Source organism: Melospiza georgiana, chromosome 13 (genome assembly GCF_028018845.1).
Source record: "Melospiza georgiana isolate bMelGeo1 chromosome 13, bMelGeo1.pri, whole genome shotgun sequence".
In the NCBI taxonomy this organism is placed as follows: Eukaryota; Metazoa; Chordata; class Aves; order Passeriformes; family Passerellidae; genus Melospiza; species Melospiza georgiana.
Window position 1 is genome coordinate 17799548 of NC_080442.1, and position 20572 is coordinate 17820119.

The 20572-nt window shown below is 46.6% G+C and overlaps 1 protein-coding gene across 2 annotated transcripts in view; it reads left to right on the forward strand.

Annotated features, from left to right (window-relative positions):
* Nucleotides 1–1502: 1502 nt before the first annotated feature.
* Nucleotides 1503–20572, forward strand: part of ALDH1A3 (aldehyde dehydrogenase 1 family member A3) — a 30689-nt gene continuing 11619 nt past the window's right edge. Inside the window, exons 1-7 of one of the 2 annotated variants that reach the window (XM_058033440.1) lie at nucleotides 1503–1601; nucleotides 4941–5045; nucleotides 10312–10452; nucleotides 12093–12222; nucleotides 13418–13479; nucleotides 16290–16418; nucleotides 18764–18877. In XM_058033440.1, the coding sequence (XP_057889423.1) occupies nucleotides 1503–1601; nucleotides 4941–5045; nucleotides 10312–10452; nucleotides 12093–12222; nucleotides 13418–13479; nucleotides 16290–16418; nucleotides 18764–18877 (780 nt within the window). The remainder of the gene's footprint in view (nucleotides 1602–4940; nucleotides 5046–10311; nucleotides 10453–12092; nucleotides 12223–13417; nucleotides 13480–16289; nucleotides 16419–18763; nucleotides 18878–20572) is intronic. The other variant, XM_058033441.1, reaches the window with a different exon arrangement.

The window sequence follows — 20572 nt, forward strand, 5'->3', positions numbered from 1 at the left end:
TTGCCACTTGTTATATGGAAAATATGTTGTATTATCTTCCATGTGTGTGGGGGTGTGAGGGTGCTCTGAGTGTCCTGGCCCTCAGCCTGCAAAGACTTACACATATTTTATGCAGAATAAAGTTAAGCAATACATAATGAACTTGTTCAGGCTCAGAGCCTAGATCTGTCACTTAAGACATGTTCCATATCCTTCAGGACTTCTCGAAAGACAGCATCTTTTTCGACACTCCAAGTACGCTACTATGAGCACCATGCTGGAGCTTGGCTGACTGGGACACAAATATGCCGTTATCAGTGTAGGACTTTACAGTGGAAGGGCCTGGTCCTGCCCCAGCCGGCTGGAGTCCTTCGACTGGGATGGTCAAACTGGTCCCAGACTCCTGTACACACATAGGAATGTGGAGGAGCTGCTGTCAGATGCACAGCACACATTTGGTGTCGGGTTCTTCTCTTACTGTCAGTCCTGGAAAGTTCTCCAGAGGCACTGAGTGAAGGATGAGGTGTAGCAGGTTGAAGTAAGGATGTCAGGGCACCAGGAATAGCAGATATTATCTCCCCTTATTGCTGGGAGACACTGGTGTTATTCCCATGGGGACCCTTGCAAAAGTCCTCCCATGAATGACTTCTGGGTGGGCTTGGGTGGGACGCAGAGGCAGAAGGCAGCAGAGGGCACATCCTCCCATGCCCGCCCCAGTGGGACACTTTGGGGGAAGCCAGGGTGGCTGCACTACTCCCCAGAGCCCATCTGGCACATCCTGCTGCCCTCCCTCACTGCCCTCGGCTGCGGGGAGCCTTGAGGGAGCCCTGCGGGGAGAAATGTCCGAGCTGTGTGTGGAGCTCTGAGGGAGCGCTGAGGGAACACCACAGGGAGCCCTGAGAGAGCAATGTCCGAGCCCTTTGGGGAGCCTTGAGGGAGCCCTGTGGGGAGCAATGTCCGAGCTGTGTGTGGAGCTCTGCGGGAGCCCTGCAGGAGCGCTGAGGGGAGCACTGCAGGGACACCACGGGGCGTCCTGAGAGAGCAATGTCCGAGCCCTCTGGGGAGCCTGAGGGACTCTGTGGGACCCCTGCGGGGAACCCCGTGGGATTCTGTGAAGAGCCCTTCGGGGAACGGTTTATGGCCTGAGGGGAATCCCTTGAGACACTGAGCAGAATCCCTTGCAACACTGTGGAGAGCCCTTTGGAGGCCCTTTGGGATGCTGAGGGGACGATTCCTTTGGGATCCCGTGAGTCCCTTGGGGAGCCCTTTGCGAGCGCTGCGGGGACCCCGCGGCGGCGCGCGGGCGCCCCCCCCGCCCCTGCGGCGCGCGCGGAGCCTCGGCGGGGCGGCGCCGCCCGTCACCTGCGGCCGCGCGAGGGGCCGGGGCGGGGCGCGGGGGCGGGGCCGGCGCGCGAGGCGGGGCGCGGCGGCCAATGGGGGCGGGCGGGCGGCTCGCGCGGCGCTCTTAAGGCGGCGCGGGCGCTGTCAGCGGGCAGAAGGCGCGCGGGTTCGACGGCGGGGCCATGGCAGCCCTCAACGGCGCCGTGGAGAACGGGCAGCCCGACAAGAAAGTGCCTCCGCTGCCGCGGCCCCTGCGCAGCCTGGAGGTGAAATACACCAAGGTGAGCCCGCCAGGCACGGGGCGCTGGGGAGCGGGTGGGCTTCGCCGTGCTGTCGCCGATGTTCAGTGGAGTCAGGGTGGTAGTGAGGTGTTATATTTTTAATACGAAATTTTCACCCTCAGTGTTATTTTTCTTAGCTTCTTTTATTCCTTCTGCTGCCTGAGACAGTAGGTTTATAAGGGTTTGAGGTTGAGAAAGCAGATGACAGTGGTGTTTCTAATGGAGCAACACTTGCCCCAATCCCTAATGCCCAAAACCTATTTTTTTCTTTTTAATAAAATATCTCTTCCAAAGCTGTTGCTCTGCCCCAGGCGCCCTGGGCTCCTCTCCCTGGCGGAGATGGTGTCTAACACCATCTTCCCCTCCCAACCCACCCGTGAACGCCTCCAGCTCCCCGCTGGCGCTCAGCAAAATCCGATTTGGATGGGGTGAGCCTGGGCAGGGCGAGGAAGGTTTTATCCCTCAGAGCCGCTTGCTGGGGTCGTGTTCCAGCGTCCTTGACCCACAGCTCCCCTGCGGGGAGGTGGCTCGGTGCCAGTGGTGGGTTTGGGTGGTGGCGAGCCCGGGGCCGGTGTCCAGCAGGACTGGGCCTTGTGGAAAGGCTCTGCCATGAGAATGGAGCATCCTGCAGCCCCAGAGAGGAGCAGTGCTCGTGTTGGTGGCTCTTCATCCCAGCTCCATGGCCTCCCCACGGGACGAGGAGTCGGGCACTGAACCCACACAAACCCTCACCTCTCCACTCTCCATTGAGCTTCCCTTTAATCAGTCACTCCTGACCTTTTGGTATAAACCAAAGGCTCCTGAGCTTGGTATCCGTGTCCCTCAGAGGTGGGGCTGGCTTGGAGCTGAGCAGGGCTGCAGAAATCCCTGCTCCCAGTGCTCTGCGATCGCCGAGTCGCTTTGTGTTCCACAACAGCCTGACCCGCTGCCTTGCGCAGTGGGGAGAGCGTCAGGCTGGTTACTGCTGAGGAGCCTCAGCTGCCATAATTTCAACTTTGTGCCCAGACTAAAAGAGCTGCAGGGGCTGAATGAGTGTGCTACTCTAGCATTTTTATGTTAAGTATTAAGAAAAAACAAAATTCGAAGCTCATTCCCTTGTAGCGCGAAGGAGTGAACAGCGATAGTTTATCCGGTGAGGTGTTGATTTGAATTATGCATCCAAAGTGTACTGAAAGATTAGCAATTAGGAGTAATCGGTGCACTAGATTAATTTTTTAACATCCAAAATTTATCTACCTTTATTTGTCAGATAAACTTGTCATTTAGCAGCAAATTGGGTCTGCAGCTGCTGGTTGCAGAATGGCGTAATGCAGCACAAACAGCTCCTTCCTGCGTCCAAAATGGACACGGCCATTTGAGTTCTTCTTAAACATCCAAATGTTCTGGTTTTTGTTATTTTTATTGTTGTGAACACTTTTAAACACTCCTTAGGGATCTTTTCCTGCAGCCGTGTGTGTTTTCAAGCACGCAGTTTATGCTCCACAGTTTTGCCAGAGACTGTGAGCGCTGAAAGAGTCAAGGTTGTATCTTTAAAGTGGAAACCAACATAAATTAAAAGTGTGAGTTTGATGTTTGATCTGATGCTCCCGGTGCATCTGAGAAAATAATGAGCAGCAGTCAATTTTCATAAAACTGTGAGGGGTTTTGTGCAAGCTCTGAGTTTCACCAGATGTTTACAGCTGACAGCACGGTTCCCTCTGCTTGGAGGAGATTTTTATTTTTGGTTCTACCAGTTATGGGGCTGGGGGAGAGGCAAAGTTTTTCAACAAAGGTCTTTCTTATAGAGCAGCTTAGTGCTTGTCATGGGTGTGATGGAAGTGATCTGTCCACAATTGCTTGTCTCAAATTCTGGCTATGAAGCGTGAACTGTGGATATACTATTCAATTTGATTTCAACTCCTGGCACCAAGGACTCGTGATATGTGGTGGATTCTCAGAATGATGCCAGTGTATATGTTACATTTAAAACAGCCTGATCCTGTCACTCTGGTGTTTTACTGCTTTAGTAGGAACATCACTTTCCCACAGAATTAGTGTTGAATGCAAAGGGAAAATCAGTATCCTTCCCCAATCCTTAGTTTGTGAGCATATACCTGATATTGTAATTTTATGGTTCCTGTCATATTTCCCACGTTTATAGTACAACTTTTCTTCATTAGGGAAATAAAGGAAAACTGGAGTTAAAATGTGTAAATGTTAAAATGTAGCACTTGGGTAACAGAGGTAGTTTGGGAGCACTGCTGTCCTGAACAGGAGTTAATATTTCTAACACTGTATCTTTTCTTGTGACTTTCCTTGGCAACATTTTTTGTGAAATTTTCTTTTTCTCAGCCTGTGTGAAACAGGTGGGTCCAGCAGTGCAGCTTCTACACCAATTACACTATGGATGCTTTTTTATGCAGAAATAATAAGAAAAGTCTTTTCAAGAAAAAAAGCTGCCCAAGGAAAGAAAACTATGACCCAAAGCAGTGGGAATTCCGAATGTAAGAGATGCAACATTAATCTCCTGGTGGTGTGTAGAGACTCATAAACAAGATTGCAAATGTGGATGGCTTCCAAATAAAAGTACTAGCTTACAGCCACTAGCAGGCTACTAATAAAGATTACTTCATCTAATCTTATTTAAAGTATATTTATAAAATATAACACTGCCAAGTCAGATCACAGCGTGGATAAGATGCATGCTGAATCAATTAATTGTATATAGGTATTCATGCTCTGTTTACAGTGAGTAACAACACTCCAGTATTTAATGCATTTTCAGTTACGCAACGCTGGGACTGTTTGTTCTTGCTCTGGAAATGCAATATTTTGAAACACTTAAATCTTGTCACAGATGACTCCAAGTGACGTGGGAGGCTTGATCTGGCCTGTGACAAGGCATGGTGGGGTAGAGCCGAGCCAGAACCCTCCTCCTGCAGACACTGCCAGAGGGGAGCAAGCTGTGGAGGTGGCCCAGGGCAAGGCACCAACAGCCAAGTAATAATTGTGCAGCAACAACTTCTGCCTCAACCATACAATTTCTCTTGGGGTCTGCTTGCTGTTCCCATGGAGATGTAGTTCAAAAACTGCCCGTTTCTCTCTGCCAAATCCCAGTGTTGTTCTCTGTGGGACCTGTGCTCTGCCTTCCTCTGCCTCAAAACTTACTGGGCGCACAAGGTTTGTAGAAATGCTTCTGTACTGACAGCAGTCCCTTGGAGAGAGTCTGAGAACACTTGACTCTGCCATGGATGGAAGTTGAAGAGCCTCTGGACCTTTGAGGAGCACTTGTGGGCTTTTTGTCTATACAAGTTGTTTTTCTTTCTCCTGCCCATCCCACTCCCCTTGCTCTCTCTTCAGATATTTATTAACAATGAATGGCACGAGTCTACAAGTGGAAAGAAGTTCCCCACCTACAACCCTTCAACTCTGGAGAAAATCTGTGACATTGAGGAAGGAGATAAGGTAAGTGTTGTTGGACAAGCAGTGCAAAAGACATTTTCCAGAGGATTTCTTTTTGTAGGGAAGCACACAGAGGAAAAGCTGGATTTTAACAGCAGCATCCATCTGGCCAGCCTGGGCTGGAGGTCTGGGACACTGGATGTGCTGCCCAAGAATTACATGGGCTGGGTGGCATCAGTCCTGTCCAGCTTGTCAGAAGCACTTTCCCTGGTAGGAGCTGGCTGCTGAACACTGTCAGAGGAATGAGATTGAGCATCATTCTTGTGCCATAGACTGGAAGGAAGTAGCCAGCCTGAGGAAATAGCAATGATGGTGTGTGCTCACCCCTGACAGGATTTGGGCCCTGTGTTGGGGGTGGTTTTTACCCCAGCTGCAGGGCAGCCTGTTGGAGACACTGAACTGAAACTCCCCCTTTTTAAAACACAAATAACCTGAGTGCTTGGGGGAATTTAAACTTGGTCATGCAAACATTGACCACTTGCTGCTGGAGATGTGGTGCTGCTTTTCTAGCTGGTATTGTGGGTTCTGGTCTCCTGCACAAATGTGGCAGCTCTCACTAAAACCAAACCAGTATCTCAAGAGCTTTAGTAGTCCCTAGTGTGCTGAAGAGTAACCTGAGATGTTACTGCTTGGGTTTGGTAGCAGCCTGAGGTGAGGAACAATCACATGTGACACTTTTTTTGTCCAAAACAGCTCATCACGTATGGGCCAACTGGTCTGACCTATGGAAAAGAGCTGGGCCAACATCTGGCTTTGTGCAGGAAGTCATGGGAAGGTGATTCACAGCTGCTGTGCCGTGCCAGGGCTTTGGTAGCTCATTGCTGTGATGGGCAGCGTGGCCATTTCTGCCTGCACTGACTTCTTTTTCTTGGTATTTAAGCTTGTCCAGTGCTTGTGAGGCAGCCTCCAAGACTTACTGCCACTGGGGATCTGTGCATCCATGGGGCAATTACACATTGAGGCAGAACCAAACATTATGTGTCATTTCTTTATCCTGACTGGGTAGGACACAACTGTGTTTAATTGCAGTGGCATGTAAACAGTGGAATTGAAGCTGACTCTGATGCAACTGTATTTTGATAGGCAGAAACCATGACGTGGTTATTGTTCCCTGAGCTAAGTGTCTCCTCAAGCAGCTATAGAGTATTATGTGTGCAGTTTGTGCTTGCTTCTCAATATTGGCTAAAGAAAATTGTTATACAGAACTAACAGGCCAGTTTTGCCTCCTTGAGATTTGTCTCTGTCTGAATTCAGCTTCTAGCTTGCAGGAGGGTCACTGTAAACTTTTCCAGGCAGTGAAGATCTCTTCCCCTAAGTACTCAGTACAGGTGACTGATTTCTTGGTGGAATTTGCAGCCAAAAATGTAAGCTAGCTGTGCTTTGGGTGCTGAAAGCCTCTTCTCTACATCACACCTTTTAAAAAGAATATTTTGGTCTAACTAGATTTTTCCAAGAAACTGAGTGGGGAGTAGACCTGGATCTGGATTAATTAAAAAAAGTAATGGGTGACAACCATCCCCAACTAGCTGTTTGCTTTCTGGTGACACTTGACCACATCCCACCCTCTTCTGGCAAACCAAGGTCCGTGGGGCTTCCCTTGCTCTGGTTTGTCCCACTCTGGGGCTGTAACCCCAGTCTGCTGCAGTCACCACAACAAGTGGTGAGTTCTGCTCAGTGGTGCCTTGTCCCCTTGTGCCACTGTTCTTGCTGTGCTGGCCAGTGCCACTGTAGGGGTGGCAGCTCCTGCTGCTGCCTTCAGCTGTGCTCTGCCAATGCTGGGCTGGGAGCAGAGCTCCCCTTCCCAAGCCCTGAACACAAACCTGCCCCTCCCTGGCCACGCCGAGTGTTTTGCTCAGGCTGCACGTGAGGGGTGGAAATTTGGCAGCCGATATCTCACGATGACAGTTTAGTCTGGTGCTGAAACTTGGCCAATGCTTTATAAGCCTACAAGCAAAGGTTTTGTTGTCTGTTCTTTAGTTAGAGAATTGTCCCTTGATGGGACAGTTGAGGGATAAAGAGAAGTCTGTGTGGGAAAAGACGCCCTCAAAATAAAATGGTGGAAGTTTCCATTGAATGCTGGAATATACCTGACAAATAAAAGCTTAGTGTCCAACTGTTGCCAGGTTGATAATGGAAAAGGAGTAACACTGGTGCTGTCCCTAACACTTGGAGACAGGCTTTTTCCTTCTAGCAGCTTGCTGACATCCATCAAGGACAGGGGAGAAGTGCTCCTTCTTCAAAGCAGTGCCCAGCTCAGAGCATGGGCAGCAGGTCCACAGCTGTGGCTGTCAAGTCTCTGTCACGATCATTTCTAAACAGCTCACTCTCATGGATCTTTGAAGGGTTGTGAGAGGGACTTGTTCACAGTCACCCTGTCCCCTTCAGATTGTAGTGACACACTGAGGTAAGACCACAGCAGACTTGGGCATTTCAGGCTGTTAGGATGCTGTTTGGAACTTAAAGCAATTCAATGTGTGAACTGTTTGCAGGGGAGCAGGTCAGGGAACCTCTTCTGGCTGAAAAACTGTGATGTGCTCATGCCCTGTGTCAGAGGAGTGCCTTTCCAAAGATGTGCACAGGGAAGGCTTTTTGAAGAAGTCAGTAGGTGAACTGAATAAAGAGGGTCCCCAGTGGGTGCGTCCATTCCTGGCACATCTCCTCACTTGGAGCACTCTGAGGCACCCTGAGATTGAAGCAGAGCAAGGCTTTTTTGCAGGTGTTTTCCCCACTCACAGAGCCAGTGGGGTGATGTTCTTCACTGTGCTGGGGCAGGAGAGAGAAAAAGAGGATGGGAAAGAAGAAAGAAGCAGCAGTGAGCAGGACTTGAGGCAGAGGAGGAAGATGGACGAGGCAGCTCAGAACAAAGAGCAGTGTTCAGTTTGTTCAGGGGGGGAGGTATGTGATTGTGTAACTGGGGCTTGTATCATAATTCAAGCACCCCAGGTGGCTATGAAGCTTTGCAGGCATTTCCCAACACTGCAAAGACTTTGCAATCTTAATATTCTTATTGGAGCTTTTTATGTAATGCGCAGTAAATCTGTTATAGATCCGAGTGGAGCACCAGGATGCATGGATCTCCTCCTGCTGTGGTTTTGTGCACCACAGGCTGTTCCTGGCACCTTGACAGCTCAGAGTCACTTTGTCACGCCTTGTGCCTACCTATTGCAACATGCCTGCAATGAACATGCCATTCAGACTCCCCTAATGCCTAGTCATAACAGGATGGATTAAGAATGGCATTTCAGCCTTCCTGAAGGATTTCCTTGTTTTTGCTGGTCTCTCAGGCCTATTGAGGCTGTGTAGAAAGGCTCTCAGGATATCACTTGGTGGTGCTACCCTGAGGGTGTTCAGGGAAAGCCTGTGTGACAGTGACTGCAAGCTCTGAGCCAATATTTGTACCCAGAATGTCTGAGAAAGATGGTTGTCTTCATTCTTGTCTCCACAGGAACTGCAGCAGGGCTCAGGTGCTCCCATTTTCAGAGGCTGGGGAAGATCTGGGCATGCACTGGAGTCCTCTGCCCATGCAGTTGTCTCACTCCTGTTCTGAGTGCCCGGGTGGAGGGATGCCCCTCAGCACCAATGGCATTGTGCCACTGCAGACCCAGTTCCCTGCACATCAGTGCTCCCAGCCTGGTTGCAGAACTAATTAATTGCTGCTGAGGAAAGGCTTGTTTAAACCTGACACACTTATGTTCCTTTGCCTGCTCTGTCACATAAAATATTGCCTTCTTTCAGCTCAAGCCTTCATTCCAGCAGGCAGGATGGGGGATACATGAGTGTGCAGTGGCTGGTGGTGCCTTCTGGCTTTTGTGATGTGCCAATGTGAATGCAGATCAACTGCAGCAGAGTGAGCCATTCAAAGGCCTGTGATGGCCCCAGGCAGGACCTGCCTGGCTATGCTCAGTGGCCCTGGGCACCTCTGCCCATCCAGAGCCATCCTGTGGCAGCACAAGTTTCCTCCAATGGCTTCCCACCAGTGCTCTTCCAGAAGGATGGAATTCTTTCCCTGACAGTATAGGTCAGACTGTTTAAAGCTGTGTGATTGCTTGGTAAAGAAATGCAGCCAAATTTAATGTAAGGTGCCACTGCCTTGGGTATGATTGCAGTTGTGACCATGAAGGCAGATGTCTCCCTACAACATTTTTTCTGGATTGAGCACCACACATCCCCTCCTGTGAGGGGGATGTGGCCAGACCTTGTTGGATGAGTGCAGAGGCTCATTTCCTAACTGGATCCAGACAAGACTTGAGAAAAGGAATAGATGAGAGCAACTGATGTAGTGCTGGGAGGAATGATCAAGGTCTGACACCCTCCCTCCTTTCCCAGCCTTTTGAGCCAGATATTGCAGTGAGGTGCAAGGTGTCCATCAGCTAAAATGAGGCTTTACATACAGCAGGAATCTGTCCAAAGCTTTATCAATGCTTGGGGTACAGCCTTGGCCTTGTGGGTGTTGGTGGCAGTGTTCCCATAGATCCATTGGATTGGGAGCCCTTGGCTTCACTGTTTTAATCAATGTATGTGAGGTGATGGGAGGTGTCCAGGGCATATCATGGCCAGAGCAAATGAATGAAACTCCAGGGGTGATGGTGTGGGAAGAGAGGAATTTGCTCCCTATCTGGTTGGTAACTTGGTTAAACAGAGTTGGATTTGGTCCAGAGGATGGTAAAGCTGTTGGGAGATGAAGGGACAATGGCACTCAGTGTGTGTAGGGGAAATGTCTTTGTCATAGCACTGAACAGCAAAACCTTTCCCATCTGGCAGAAATGTTCTGGGAATGTGTTCTAGGATCTAAGGGTGATTTTTGGTGTGTTAACTGCCTTGGCATGGGTTCCTGGGGAACTGGATGGTGGGATCTGAGCTGTAATTACTTCCCTGGGTAAAATCTTGATCTCATGGGGGATTTTCCTGCCCACACTTGTTTAGAGGAGGCTAATTCATGTAGGCCAGTGGCCTGTCATGATTCTTCATCCTCCCCCAGTGTCACATCCTGTATTGGCAGGAACATGATTCTGGATTATTTTATAAACAAGTCAGTTACATTAAATTACCCTTGAAAGACCCAATTGGTATTCAGACCTCAAGGTTGTTTATGAGCCCAGGCCAAACATAAAATATATTCCAGGCTTGAATTCAAATCCAGGAGTGAAATGAAAGTAGTTTTGTTAGACAACTTGATTTTGGCCATCACAGCACCAACTAGGAGGGTTTCTGTGCCATTGTCCAGCTCCTTCCCTGTAACCTGAGGTTTTCCTGTGTGTGTGTTGTGTAGCCTGATGTGGATAATGCAGTGGAGGCAGCGAGGGCAGCGTTCCAGAGGGGCTCTCCATGGAGACAGATGGATGCCCCAAGCAGAGGACGACTCCTGCACAAGCTGGCTGATCTCCTGGAGAGGGACAGAGTCATCCTGGCAGTGAGTACTGGGAGCAGTGATAAGCCAGCAACAGCTGCCTCTGGTGTATCCCTATCTACCTCATGTTTTTCTGTTCTCTCCCTTCATGAAGGGCAGAAGGCAGGAGTCATGGCTTTGTTCCTTTTTCTGCAGGACTTTAGGGGTTTAGAAGGCTGTCAGTTTTTCTACATAGGTGATTTTTACAGAACTTAAGCTAGTTATTGAAGTGATTAAATATATTAATACTTAAAATGTGCTCAGTTGGTAGAAGCCTTTGGACTCCACAGGCCTTGTGTGTCTTTCCAAATGGCACCCAGAGATCTCAGCTTGGGGCTGCTGTCTATCTCTACCCAAGCTCTTGGATCTCAGCACTCTCCAGCTCAGTGCTGCATTTTTACCTTCAGGGAAATGCATTTATGACATCCCATGCTGTCAGATGTGCAGGTAACTGAGCCAGTGCCCTGCTGAGGTCAGTGGGAATTGACACCTGTGTGACTCTTCTGAGCTGGGTCTCTTTCCCCAACACAGTGTCACTTAACCACATGACAGCCTTCAGTTGAAGCAGGGCAAAACCAAAACATCTTGTTCTGAAGACAGTTCTGGGCAGCAAGTAGAAGAGAAAAACAGAAATACATATATATATGTGTGTGTGAATAAACACTGATTTTCTGCTCACTTTGATGTGACTTTGGGACACTCTCCTTTTCACTTAACCAGAACACACTTCAAGCTTGCTGGTCTGGAGGACTTGTTTGGCATTGCTGTTTGCACTGCAGAAATCCAGCCCTGGCTGCCTTGGCTGTGTGCTAAGCAATGACTTATACAAATCAGTTGTTTTAGCAGACATTCAGTGGATAACAATTCTTGCCATTCCAAGGGGAATGTCTGTTTGAGTGCTGTTTGGACCCTGATGTCTGTGGAGCATGACAGGGTATGACTTCATGTGTAAACAAAGATGTTTCAATCTACCAGGGGATAGTACTTCCTTTATGGATGTGCTGGCCATTTGCACCAATATCCCATTTAATGACCTGAGTGGAGAACAAAGCATTCCCTGAGCTAATGTCCAGAACAGTGTGAGGGACACAGGCTCAGCCTGGACTTTGTTTAGAGCTGATCAGCACCAGTGCAGCTTCAGTGGGGCAACTTTTGCCTTGCCCTGGGCTCAGCACAGATAGGAGCCCAGAGGTTACTTTACCAGAAGGCTTTTCAGAGGTTGGGTTTAGGCTTATGAAGTAGAAAAATTAGATTATTTTTTTTTCTAATAGAAGGAAAGTAGCTCTGCCTGATTTCAGTGACACCATCTGGACTCCAGAACATCTGTGCTAGGAGGTTAGTTAGGGTGAAGTCATGATACTCACATTGTTTCTGACCAGTGCCCCAGCCTGTATCCCACCCACACTCACCTTCTGGAGGCTTCTGGAAGGTGCCCCTGAACAAAGCAGCTCCTGTGCACATCAGAGTTACTGTGTCTGCTTTCCCTTCTGCATTATTTGTATTAATAAGCTCATTATCTAAATATTAGAGGAGGGAAGAACATTCATGTCTTTAGAACAAGGCACAGTAAAGCTAAGAAGAGGGTTTTTTAAAAGCTCTTTCTTAAGGAAAAAAACCCCAAAACATTGACTTGTCTGACAGTGCATGCACATTGGTTTTTTCAGACTCTGGAAACAATGGACACAGGAAAACCTTTCCTGCAGGCTTATTTCATTGACCTGGAAGGCTGCATCAAAACCCTGCGGTACTATGCTGGATGGGCTGATAAAATTCAGGGCAGAACTATTCCAGTGGGTGAGTACCTTCAGAGCTGGGATGGGATCAGGCTTGAGGGGGAGGGAGATCCATGGAAAGACTGCCTTCTGAAAGCCTGCAAAAATAGCCTGCACTTCCTTTCTATCTCAGGATGCATTTTCAGCAGATGTGTTTCAATATTGAAACTAATGGGAGAACTTGGTTAATGCCTGGATAGATCTCTGGGAAATAATGTGTGGGCTCTTCTGTTGCTTTTTTAACAGAGAAACTTTTGTTCAGGGCAGTCACACAGAGACAACACTTTGGTCCAGGTATAGAAGTTCAAATATGGTTTTGGTGAGAGCAAGCTAAGAGAATGGATATCCCTGTGGCATGATGGACAATATGGAGTATTTTCAAATTTGGCCTCTTTTGTCCCTGCATGTGGGTGATCACTGAGGCTGTGTGAAGGACAGACACTGCAGACAGAAATTAGTCACCAGAGGAAGGGCTCTGGAGGGCTGAGCTAGTTTAGGCTGTGCAGACAGCAAAAGGAGCCATGTCAGTCATATAAACTGAGATTTGTCACCCTCATTCAGAGTGCTGTAAAGCTTTGCTTGTCTGGACACTCCTTGTTTGTCCTGATTTGAAATCACTTTGAAAAAGCATTATTAGAAATGTTCTTGCTCTCTGTCACATCTTCCCAAAGAAACTAGATGTTCAGCAAGAATGAATTTGAAAGGCAAATGTTCTTCCTGCTTTCTCTGTGAAAGAGCAGCAGCAGTATTTTAAGGTGAATGGTACTGCTTTAGTTCCAGAGTTTCATCTTGTTATGATTTCTTACCAGGAGTGTAATTCCTGTCACACTGAACAGGATTCCTGTATAAAGTGGGTTTTAAAGCTCTCTCCCTCAGGGAGACAAGTGCTTTGTGTTTTTCAGTAGGACACAATCTGAAGGAAATTTGTTTGCTCATATCAGTGTGATAATGAGTTATCCTCCCCTCAGCCTCAACACAGGGAGTTTGCAGAAGGAACTGAACCCTGGATTTAAAAGGTTCCTGTGTGACTGTGAGTGGTGTTTGGCTTTCGGGCTGGCACAAGACCTGTACTCAGATCTTCATCTGGACAAAGACATGAGTCTGGATGAACAGACAGTGTTCTCTGTCTAACAGGGGCTTAGTTCTGTCCCCAGCACACCTTCTGTAAAAGTGAGGATTTTGACTGTTTTGTGCCCTTTTACTCTCTTGTTTTGCAGATGAGAATTTTGTCTGTTTTACCCGGCACGAGCCCATGGGTGTCTGTGGAGCCATAACCCCAGTAAGTGACAGTGCTGGTGCCCTGCATCTCACACAGAACTGGAAATTCCATGTTCTCTCCATCCTCCCCTGCAGCCTTGTGCTGCCTGGCTAAGCACAGCTGTTCTGCAGGGAACTCCCATCTCCGTGGCCTGATGTAGTTTTGTGTTTTACCCCCATGCCAATTGCTCTTGGCAACAGGAGTGCTCTGCAGTGGAAGGGTGGGTCTCCTAATCAGATGCTCTGTGGCTCTCTGAGGCTGACACCAGTCACCAGAGAGCAGTCAGAGCTCTGACTCTCACATTACTGGGACAACCAGCTCGTCATGAGGAGTGCTGGCTTTCTGCTGCCTTGTGCTGATGCATAAGTTTTGGGTTTTAAATTATATCCATTATCAATTAATTATGTCTGGCTGCTCTCTGAGCTTTCTGGGATTAAATCTCATGAATAGTTTTCTTTTCCTTGAGGTCTCATTCTCTGCTGAGCGGACAGTGTGGCCAGCTCTTGGAATGCCTCCAGTGTTAGCATGTGCTGCTTGCTGTGTTTCAACAGACAGCCAGGAAGACTTTACAGCTCATGGGAGACAGATTTTGTTCCTGTCTGGTTGTAAAATGCTTTGAATGTGGAATCCTACAATTTGTGAGGCAAATGGTGCTGTGTCAAGATTCTGTTTGGACACAGCACCAAGTCTGCCAGAGCTCAAGAAGTCTTTGGACAATGCTCTCAGATCTGTGGTGGGAGCCTTGCTGCTGTCCTGTGTAGGTCCAGGAGATGGAATTTGATGATCCCAGTGGATCCTTTCCAACTCAGGATGTTCTATGATTATGTAGTACTTGGATCAATAAGAGCTCCTGGAGGGTTTTGACTTTTGAGATAAGACTGAGAGAAATGCATATCTGCTGGACCCTGTGAATACCAGGTCTGGATCCCAAAGATGTCTGGGGAAATTCTGCTTTTTCCTTCAGCAGGACTGAATTTGTACCCCAGGTGATGAGAGGATATGGTCTCTTTGGCAGTGTCAGGGTAAGGCAAAGTAGGAGGTTATCAAACATTTCTCTTGGTGGCTTCAGAGCTTTTCTGGTTGAGCAAGCAATGTGACTGCTGGTGAGCAGAATTTGATTTAAGATCAGAATCTCAGGTTCCTCACACTGATCAGCAGTTGGAAGGTATTTCCCTGTCACTCTCAGCCACCTTTGGCACTCAGCAGTGCTTTGGAAGATATCCCTTTAAAAGCCTCCATGCAGGATGCTTTGGAAGGTCACTGTAGGGGACAGAGTGGGGCTTGGAAGATCTCAGGTTGACCCTAGACCAGCAATAAATACAACAGAAAGTACAGAAACAAATTTGACTTAAGATCAACACTAAGTTTGTATAAAGAATGATTGGGGTCAACAAAACCACATCTGTCTTCAGTTTACTCAGAACAAATCTTCTCCAATTTTTTTTCCCAGTTCAATCTCGATAACACTAACAGCCTGTGGGTTTGTATTTCCTACTTGATTGAAAGAGATTCTGTCACTGTCCTGGCTATGTTTCCCTAGAGCAATTACCAGTCCTCCCTTTCTCCTATGGCTTGACTATATTTAAATAATATTTTATTTAGCTAGAGAAGTTCTTAGGAAGTGCAGCATATGGCTGATTTTTATCCCAAGGTGATATCATGAGGCAGCCCTGGAGTCCTTCACTGTTACTTTCACCAGGCACTGCAGCAGAAAGCTCCTAATGGAGGGATTTCATGCTCTGAAACTGTAGAAAAGTAGTGTAGGTGTAAATGGCTCAAGCTGCCAGGCCTCCAAGAAAACTTAGGAGAAAGAGACAAATGGGCAAATTATGGGATGTGGCCATTGGAGGAGATCACTGAAATGGAACAGGCCTGGGGAAAAGGGTGAAGCAAGTTGAAGAATAACACTTGAGACCAAATTCTGCTTTGTCTCAGGGTTAGAATAGAACTCATGGCTCAAAAGCTACACTGCTCATTTATTTGTAAGTGTGAATTTGTGGATTCCTGACATACTTGGCTTCTTTGTTGATAGCTGAAGGCCCTTGGCTTGGGTTTTGACAAGAAGTCCCCTTGCTGTTGGCCTGCTTCCATCATCCCTGAAGCAGCATTAATTATTTTTAATGAAAAAATCCTTTCTGCTGCCAAATGACCTTTCTGAGATTTAGTGTGAGCTAGATTTTCCACTTCTTGCTTAGACTCCAAGATCCCCAAATATACATGACCATGAAAGAGATTAGCACAGAGAGAACTGATGTGGACTCGTTCCTAATTCCAGATTAGAAAACTAATTGGAAAGGAACAATTTACAATATGAAGGAAGTATGAGACCTCCCTTAGATTTCCATGACTGAACAAATCACTGCAACTTCCTATTTATAAAACTGGAACTGAATGAAATTATATAACTCCTAACTACTCAGCCAGTGCTTAACAGAGAAAAAATGGGGTTTTTTTTCATTGAGTAGTTGCATTCTTTAATTCCCCACATACAGATACTGTACAGAAGTGATGCATCAGGAAACTGCCTCTGACACAGTATCTGTGAAGAGCCAAAATCCTACACAAAATGTGATCAAACTCCTTCAAAGAATGAGGTCACATCATGCAGAAGGTTGTCCAGCTTACAGGATTAGTGTGAGGACTGCCAGCAATATCAGGGATCTCAGGGGGAAATCAAGGAAGTTGTATTCCTTAGCCCAAGCAAACACAGCATTATAAACAGACGCTCCTCTTTGTGGCTTTCCTTTCCTCCCAGAGCTGGGAAAAGGCTGCATGGGAGTGAGTAGGTGACTGTGGCAGGCTGATCTGAGCAGTGCTTTGTGTTCTTGCAGTGGAACTTCCCCCTGCTGATGCTGGTTTGGAAGATGGCACCAGCTCTGTGCTGTGGGAACACCCTGGTCGTTAAGCCAGCTGAACAAACTCCGCTCACGGCGCTCTACATTGGCTCTCTGATCAAGGAGGTGAGGAAATCTCAGCAGCCCCTCCATGTTCTGTTCTCTTAAGGCCATAAGCAAGGCTGAGTTTTGAATTGGTTTTTAGTTTTTAAGGAGTCTGAGCATAACAAACATACTTCCAGCTTTAACAGGCTCACAAAGGAAAGTGAGAACAACCTCTGTCTTTGGTCTTTTTTTCCAAAAGCCTTTGTGGCTGGCTAGGAGGTGGCAAACATCACAAAACCTGTGCATTTTTCTCCTTTCTCAGGAAGCTGCAGAGAGAAAAAAAAGATGCTTTTGTTCCCCTACCTTGTCTTCCCCTCTCCCAAATGAGGGAAAGGCAACAGCTCACTTTTATTAGACAATGGGACAAAAAAGACTGTGATTAGACAGCAGTGTTGTGTTTGTTGTTTTTAAGTGGGATAATTCATCCAAGGCAGAGTGCCCTGGGAAACAATTCCTCGTCATTTCTGTGGTTCCTAGAACAATGTAGTTGTGTCTGGCCTGTAAAGTCAACTGAAATAAAGGCAAGATGATAGGTTGGGATTTTAAAATGCTGGTTTAGGGCTTGTCAGGTTAGGATCTTGTGTGCCAACAGGTCTGTTAATTGTACAGAGGAGATGGGAGAGGCACAGAACCTTCCAGCACTGCTCAGTACATCAGCTTCCTTAGCAATGGATGTGAGGGACTGAGGAAAACTAAAGGAGTTGTAGATGGGCTTTGGCCTCTCAGTCTGTTTGTTAGGCTCAGTCAAACAGTGATTTTGTCCTTTCTTGGCTTAGCTCTGGGAGAAAACAGAAAGATATGTTGATAATTGTCACTTAGGGCTCTTCCATCAGGAAAGGAAGTGGAAAAATAATACCAGCTAAGTATCTCCTACAGTTACTTGGCTTAATGAGATTACTCAAGATGAGTGAAAGAGTACAGGGTGCAGTTGTCATGACTTCTACTGAGCCCTGCCACACCACTGCTTTTTTGACTCTGACATGCAGCTCCCCAAACACAGGCATAGCATTCCCCCCCCAAAAAAATACCATTCAATTCTGGTAGAATTATTTTTTTCAGCTGAAATCCTAAGGTTGCTGTTTCTCTCAGTTGTCCTTCAAGGCAGGAGAGTAATTAGGGCACAATAATTTTATTTGAAGATGCTCCTTTCTCTGCCCAAAATTAGCTAAATTCTTTTAAGTTTTCAGAAAAACGAGTTAGAGTTTTTTTGTTTTCATCTTTAAAAGGATGTAGAAGATGTTACCACACACACAAAGTTATGTGTTACGTTCAATGAAATAATTTTTGGCCAACCAAAATATTTGGCTTTCATTTTTGCTGAAAAACAGAAAAAACTTTTTGGCTCAGGGTGTTTTGAACCAATTTTTTACTTCCTTGTGGCTTTGCTGCTGACTCCAAACATCATTACTTGCACAGTTTGACATGCAGTATTTGCTTGAAAACTCATTAGCCAAGATGCAAACTCCATTAAATGCATTTTTGTCATTGTCACATCCACAGAAGAAATGTGACCACCCTTCCAATTTATGAAAAGAAAAAAGGGGGGGAAAGGTCTTATGAGGATAATTTTTTGCAAGGCAGTACATGAGCAATTGCTTCCTTTTTTTCTCTATTAAAAAGAAATGGCATTTATTGAGATTTTGTATTAAAAAGTCATAGGAAATGAAGCATATGTGTTATATTCTGGAATTTCATCATTAGAAGTTGCAAGGAAAACAACTTTGTACTATCAGTAGTAAGGGAAGGCTGACCTAGATGAGCAGTAATCCTTGGAACTCTTGTTTCAGGAACTAAAACCAAATCAATCAGTCCCTCAGTTCTCCTTGCACTAGAATTTCACCTGAAGTTTTGCCATTTGTCTGTTTTGGCAGAATTACTAGTTAGCCAATCTAGGTTGTAAATGTGGTGGAAACTTGCATAAGTCTTGTTACCATCTGCTTTTGTACTCCTGTTTTATTAGCCCCATCATCTAGTGAGGTTTTACTGACTTCTTAATCCCTCTGGTCCCCGAAGAACCACAAATGTCAACCTTTGTTCAAAACAAACTTTCATTCATTTACCCCTTGGCTGCAGCTGCTTTGCAGTAGCTGGGGGCCAAGTTTGGCCAAAAGACTCACTCTCTTTTGGCTTGAAACTGGGACTTCTCCAAGAATTCTTACTGAAACTTGGCATTTCCTAAGCATGGCTGTTAGCTTCACCCACGTCTACTGCAGCTGGTAGCATGCAGCCATGTTACTGGGAAGTCTGGAAAACAGGGATGTATCTGGTAAGAGCTCAGAGGAGTGCAGTACAACTAACCCAGGCTTCCTGGGAAATGAGCTGTGCTCTCAAATTCTCTACAGAGCTGTTTTTAATCTCTGTTTCAGGTGGGTTTCCCTCCAGGTGTGGTGAACATTGTGCCAGGCTATGGCCCCACAGCTGGAGCTGCAATTTCTACCCATGACAGCATTGATAAAATTGCTTTTACTGGATCAACCAAGGTAGGTGATGGATTTCTCAAAGACACCTGCTGTTCCTCTTTGCTTTCTCTTTAAACTGTCATCCATACAAGACTGGACCTAATAAATGTCTGACTTCTGTACAACCAGCACTTCCTCTGGCACATTCCATGTGACAGGATTTCTCAGAAGTGTTTGTTATTTGTCTAATTCAGATCCCTGTGCTTGTAATAATCCCACATCTCTGAGAGCTGGGTTTTGCCAAACCACCACATTTCTGTAAGGACTGTAGGAAAAGGGGCTCTGACGTCAGGGAAGGCAGGCTGGCATGACTTAACATCTTGTCCTTGACCCAGTGGAGCTGCTGGGCATGTTTGCCTGCCAGTCCTGCCCTGCAACTGGAAAACATGTCAGTCAGAGCCCTGAACAATTCTTCCTTGGCTTTATTTACCTCTGAGGAACTAGGACTTAAATAAAAACATGGCTTTGTGCCCAAGGCCTTCTCTGCTGACGTGGAGGGGATTAACATTTGAGCTTCATTCTGAGGCCTGCACAGTAAAGCACCTTCTATTTAGCTTTTTTTTCCTGTAAATAGATGTGTCTGGCTTGTTTATGAGAGGGGTGGCCACAAGACCTCTGCACTATCAATCACCTCCAGCCATCCTCTTCCATATCTACATGGGAAAAGTGCATTTGGCTTGGCCAAGACCATGGAATTGAGCAGAGCTGAGACATGCAAACAAATCTGACTGCAGTAATCACTGCTGAAAATTCTCAAACAAAAGCTTGCTTAAAGGGAACATTTTTCCACTGACTGCCTTAGATGTTTCTTGCAGTAGATCTGCACCTCCAGAATAGAGGCAGTGTCCAAAGAATGGAAATGCTCACACCAGTGGGGGCAGCTGAGGCAAATTCAGTCTCTTACTTCTTTGAGGCAAATTCAGTCTCTTACTTCTTTGAGGAATACTGTTCTTGTTGAGCATTTGCTGAATTCATCCATTCTTAATTCTGCCCTCGTCATTGCAGAGTGTGATGTGAATGTGTAATGATGACAAATTACCTTGGAAGGTGTTCTTGGTCGGTAAAGGTAACTCCAAACACTCAAAAGCTGCAGCATTTACCAACACTACCATCTAGTGGCTTTGTGCACATCCTGTGCTTATCCCATAGGAAAAGGTGTGCTAAGCCTGTGTTTCTGTACAGGGATCATGGGAACAAACAGAACACAATAAAGTAAAAGTTCACAGTGAGATTTTCCTCTCCTGATAGTTGGTCTGATCTTGGAGTTTATTCAGTTACATGCTTCTCTCCAAATCCTAGATCAGAAACTTTTAGCCCAGATGAGACATTAGCTGTGTGAAAACAATAGAACTTATAGACTCATCCAGCCCACATGGATCTGTTTGGGTTTTTAATGAAAAAGGAGTATCCAGTGGATTAGTGGCAGAAGGAAAATCTCAGCTGCTGGAGCCTGTGGGCAAAAAACTCCTGTAGACATTGTGCTTGTCTCCTAATCCATGGGTGTGCAGGAAACACCAAGGGAGACAGAGCCTTTTGCTAATGCATGTGTAATTTAGAAGTGTTTTCTTCCCCCTCCACCCATCTGTGAGTTCAGCTGCATCTCTGCAGCATTTACAGCACAATGCTACTGTTTCTGAGCCAGGAAGTGAAGCTAATTCAAAATATATTTTGACTTAGTTATTAAGCCCCAATTTGGGCTCAGTGCCAGCTTGGAAA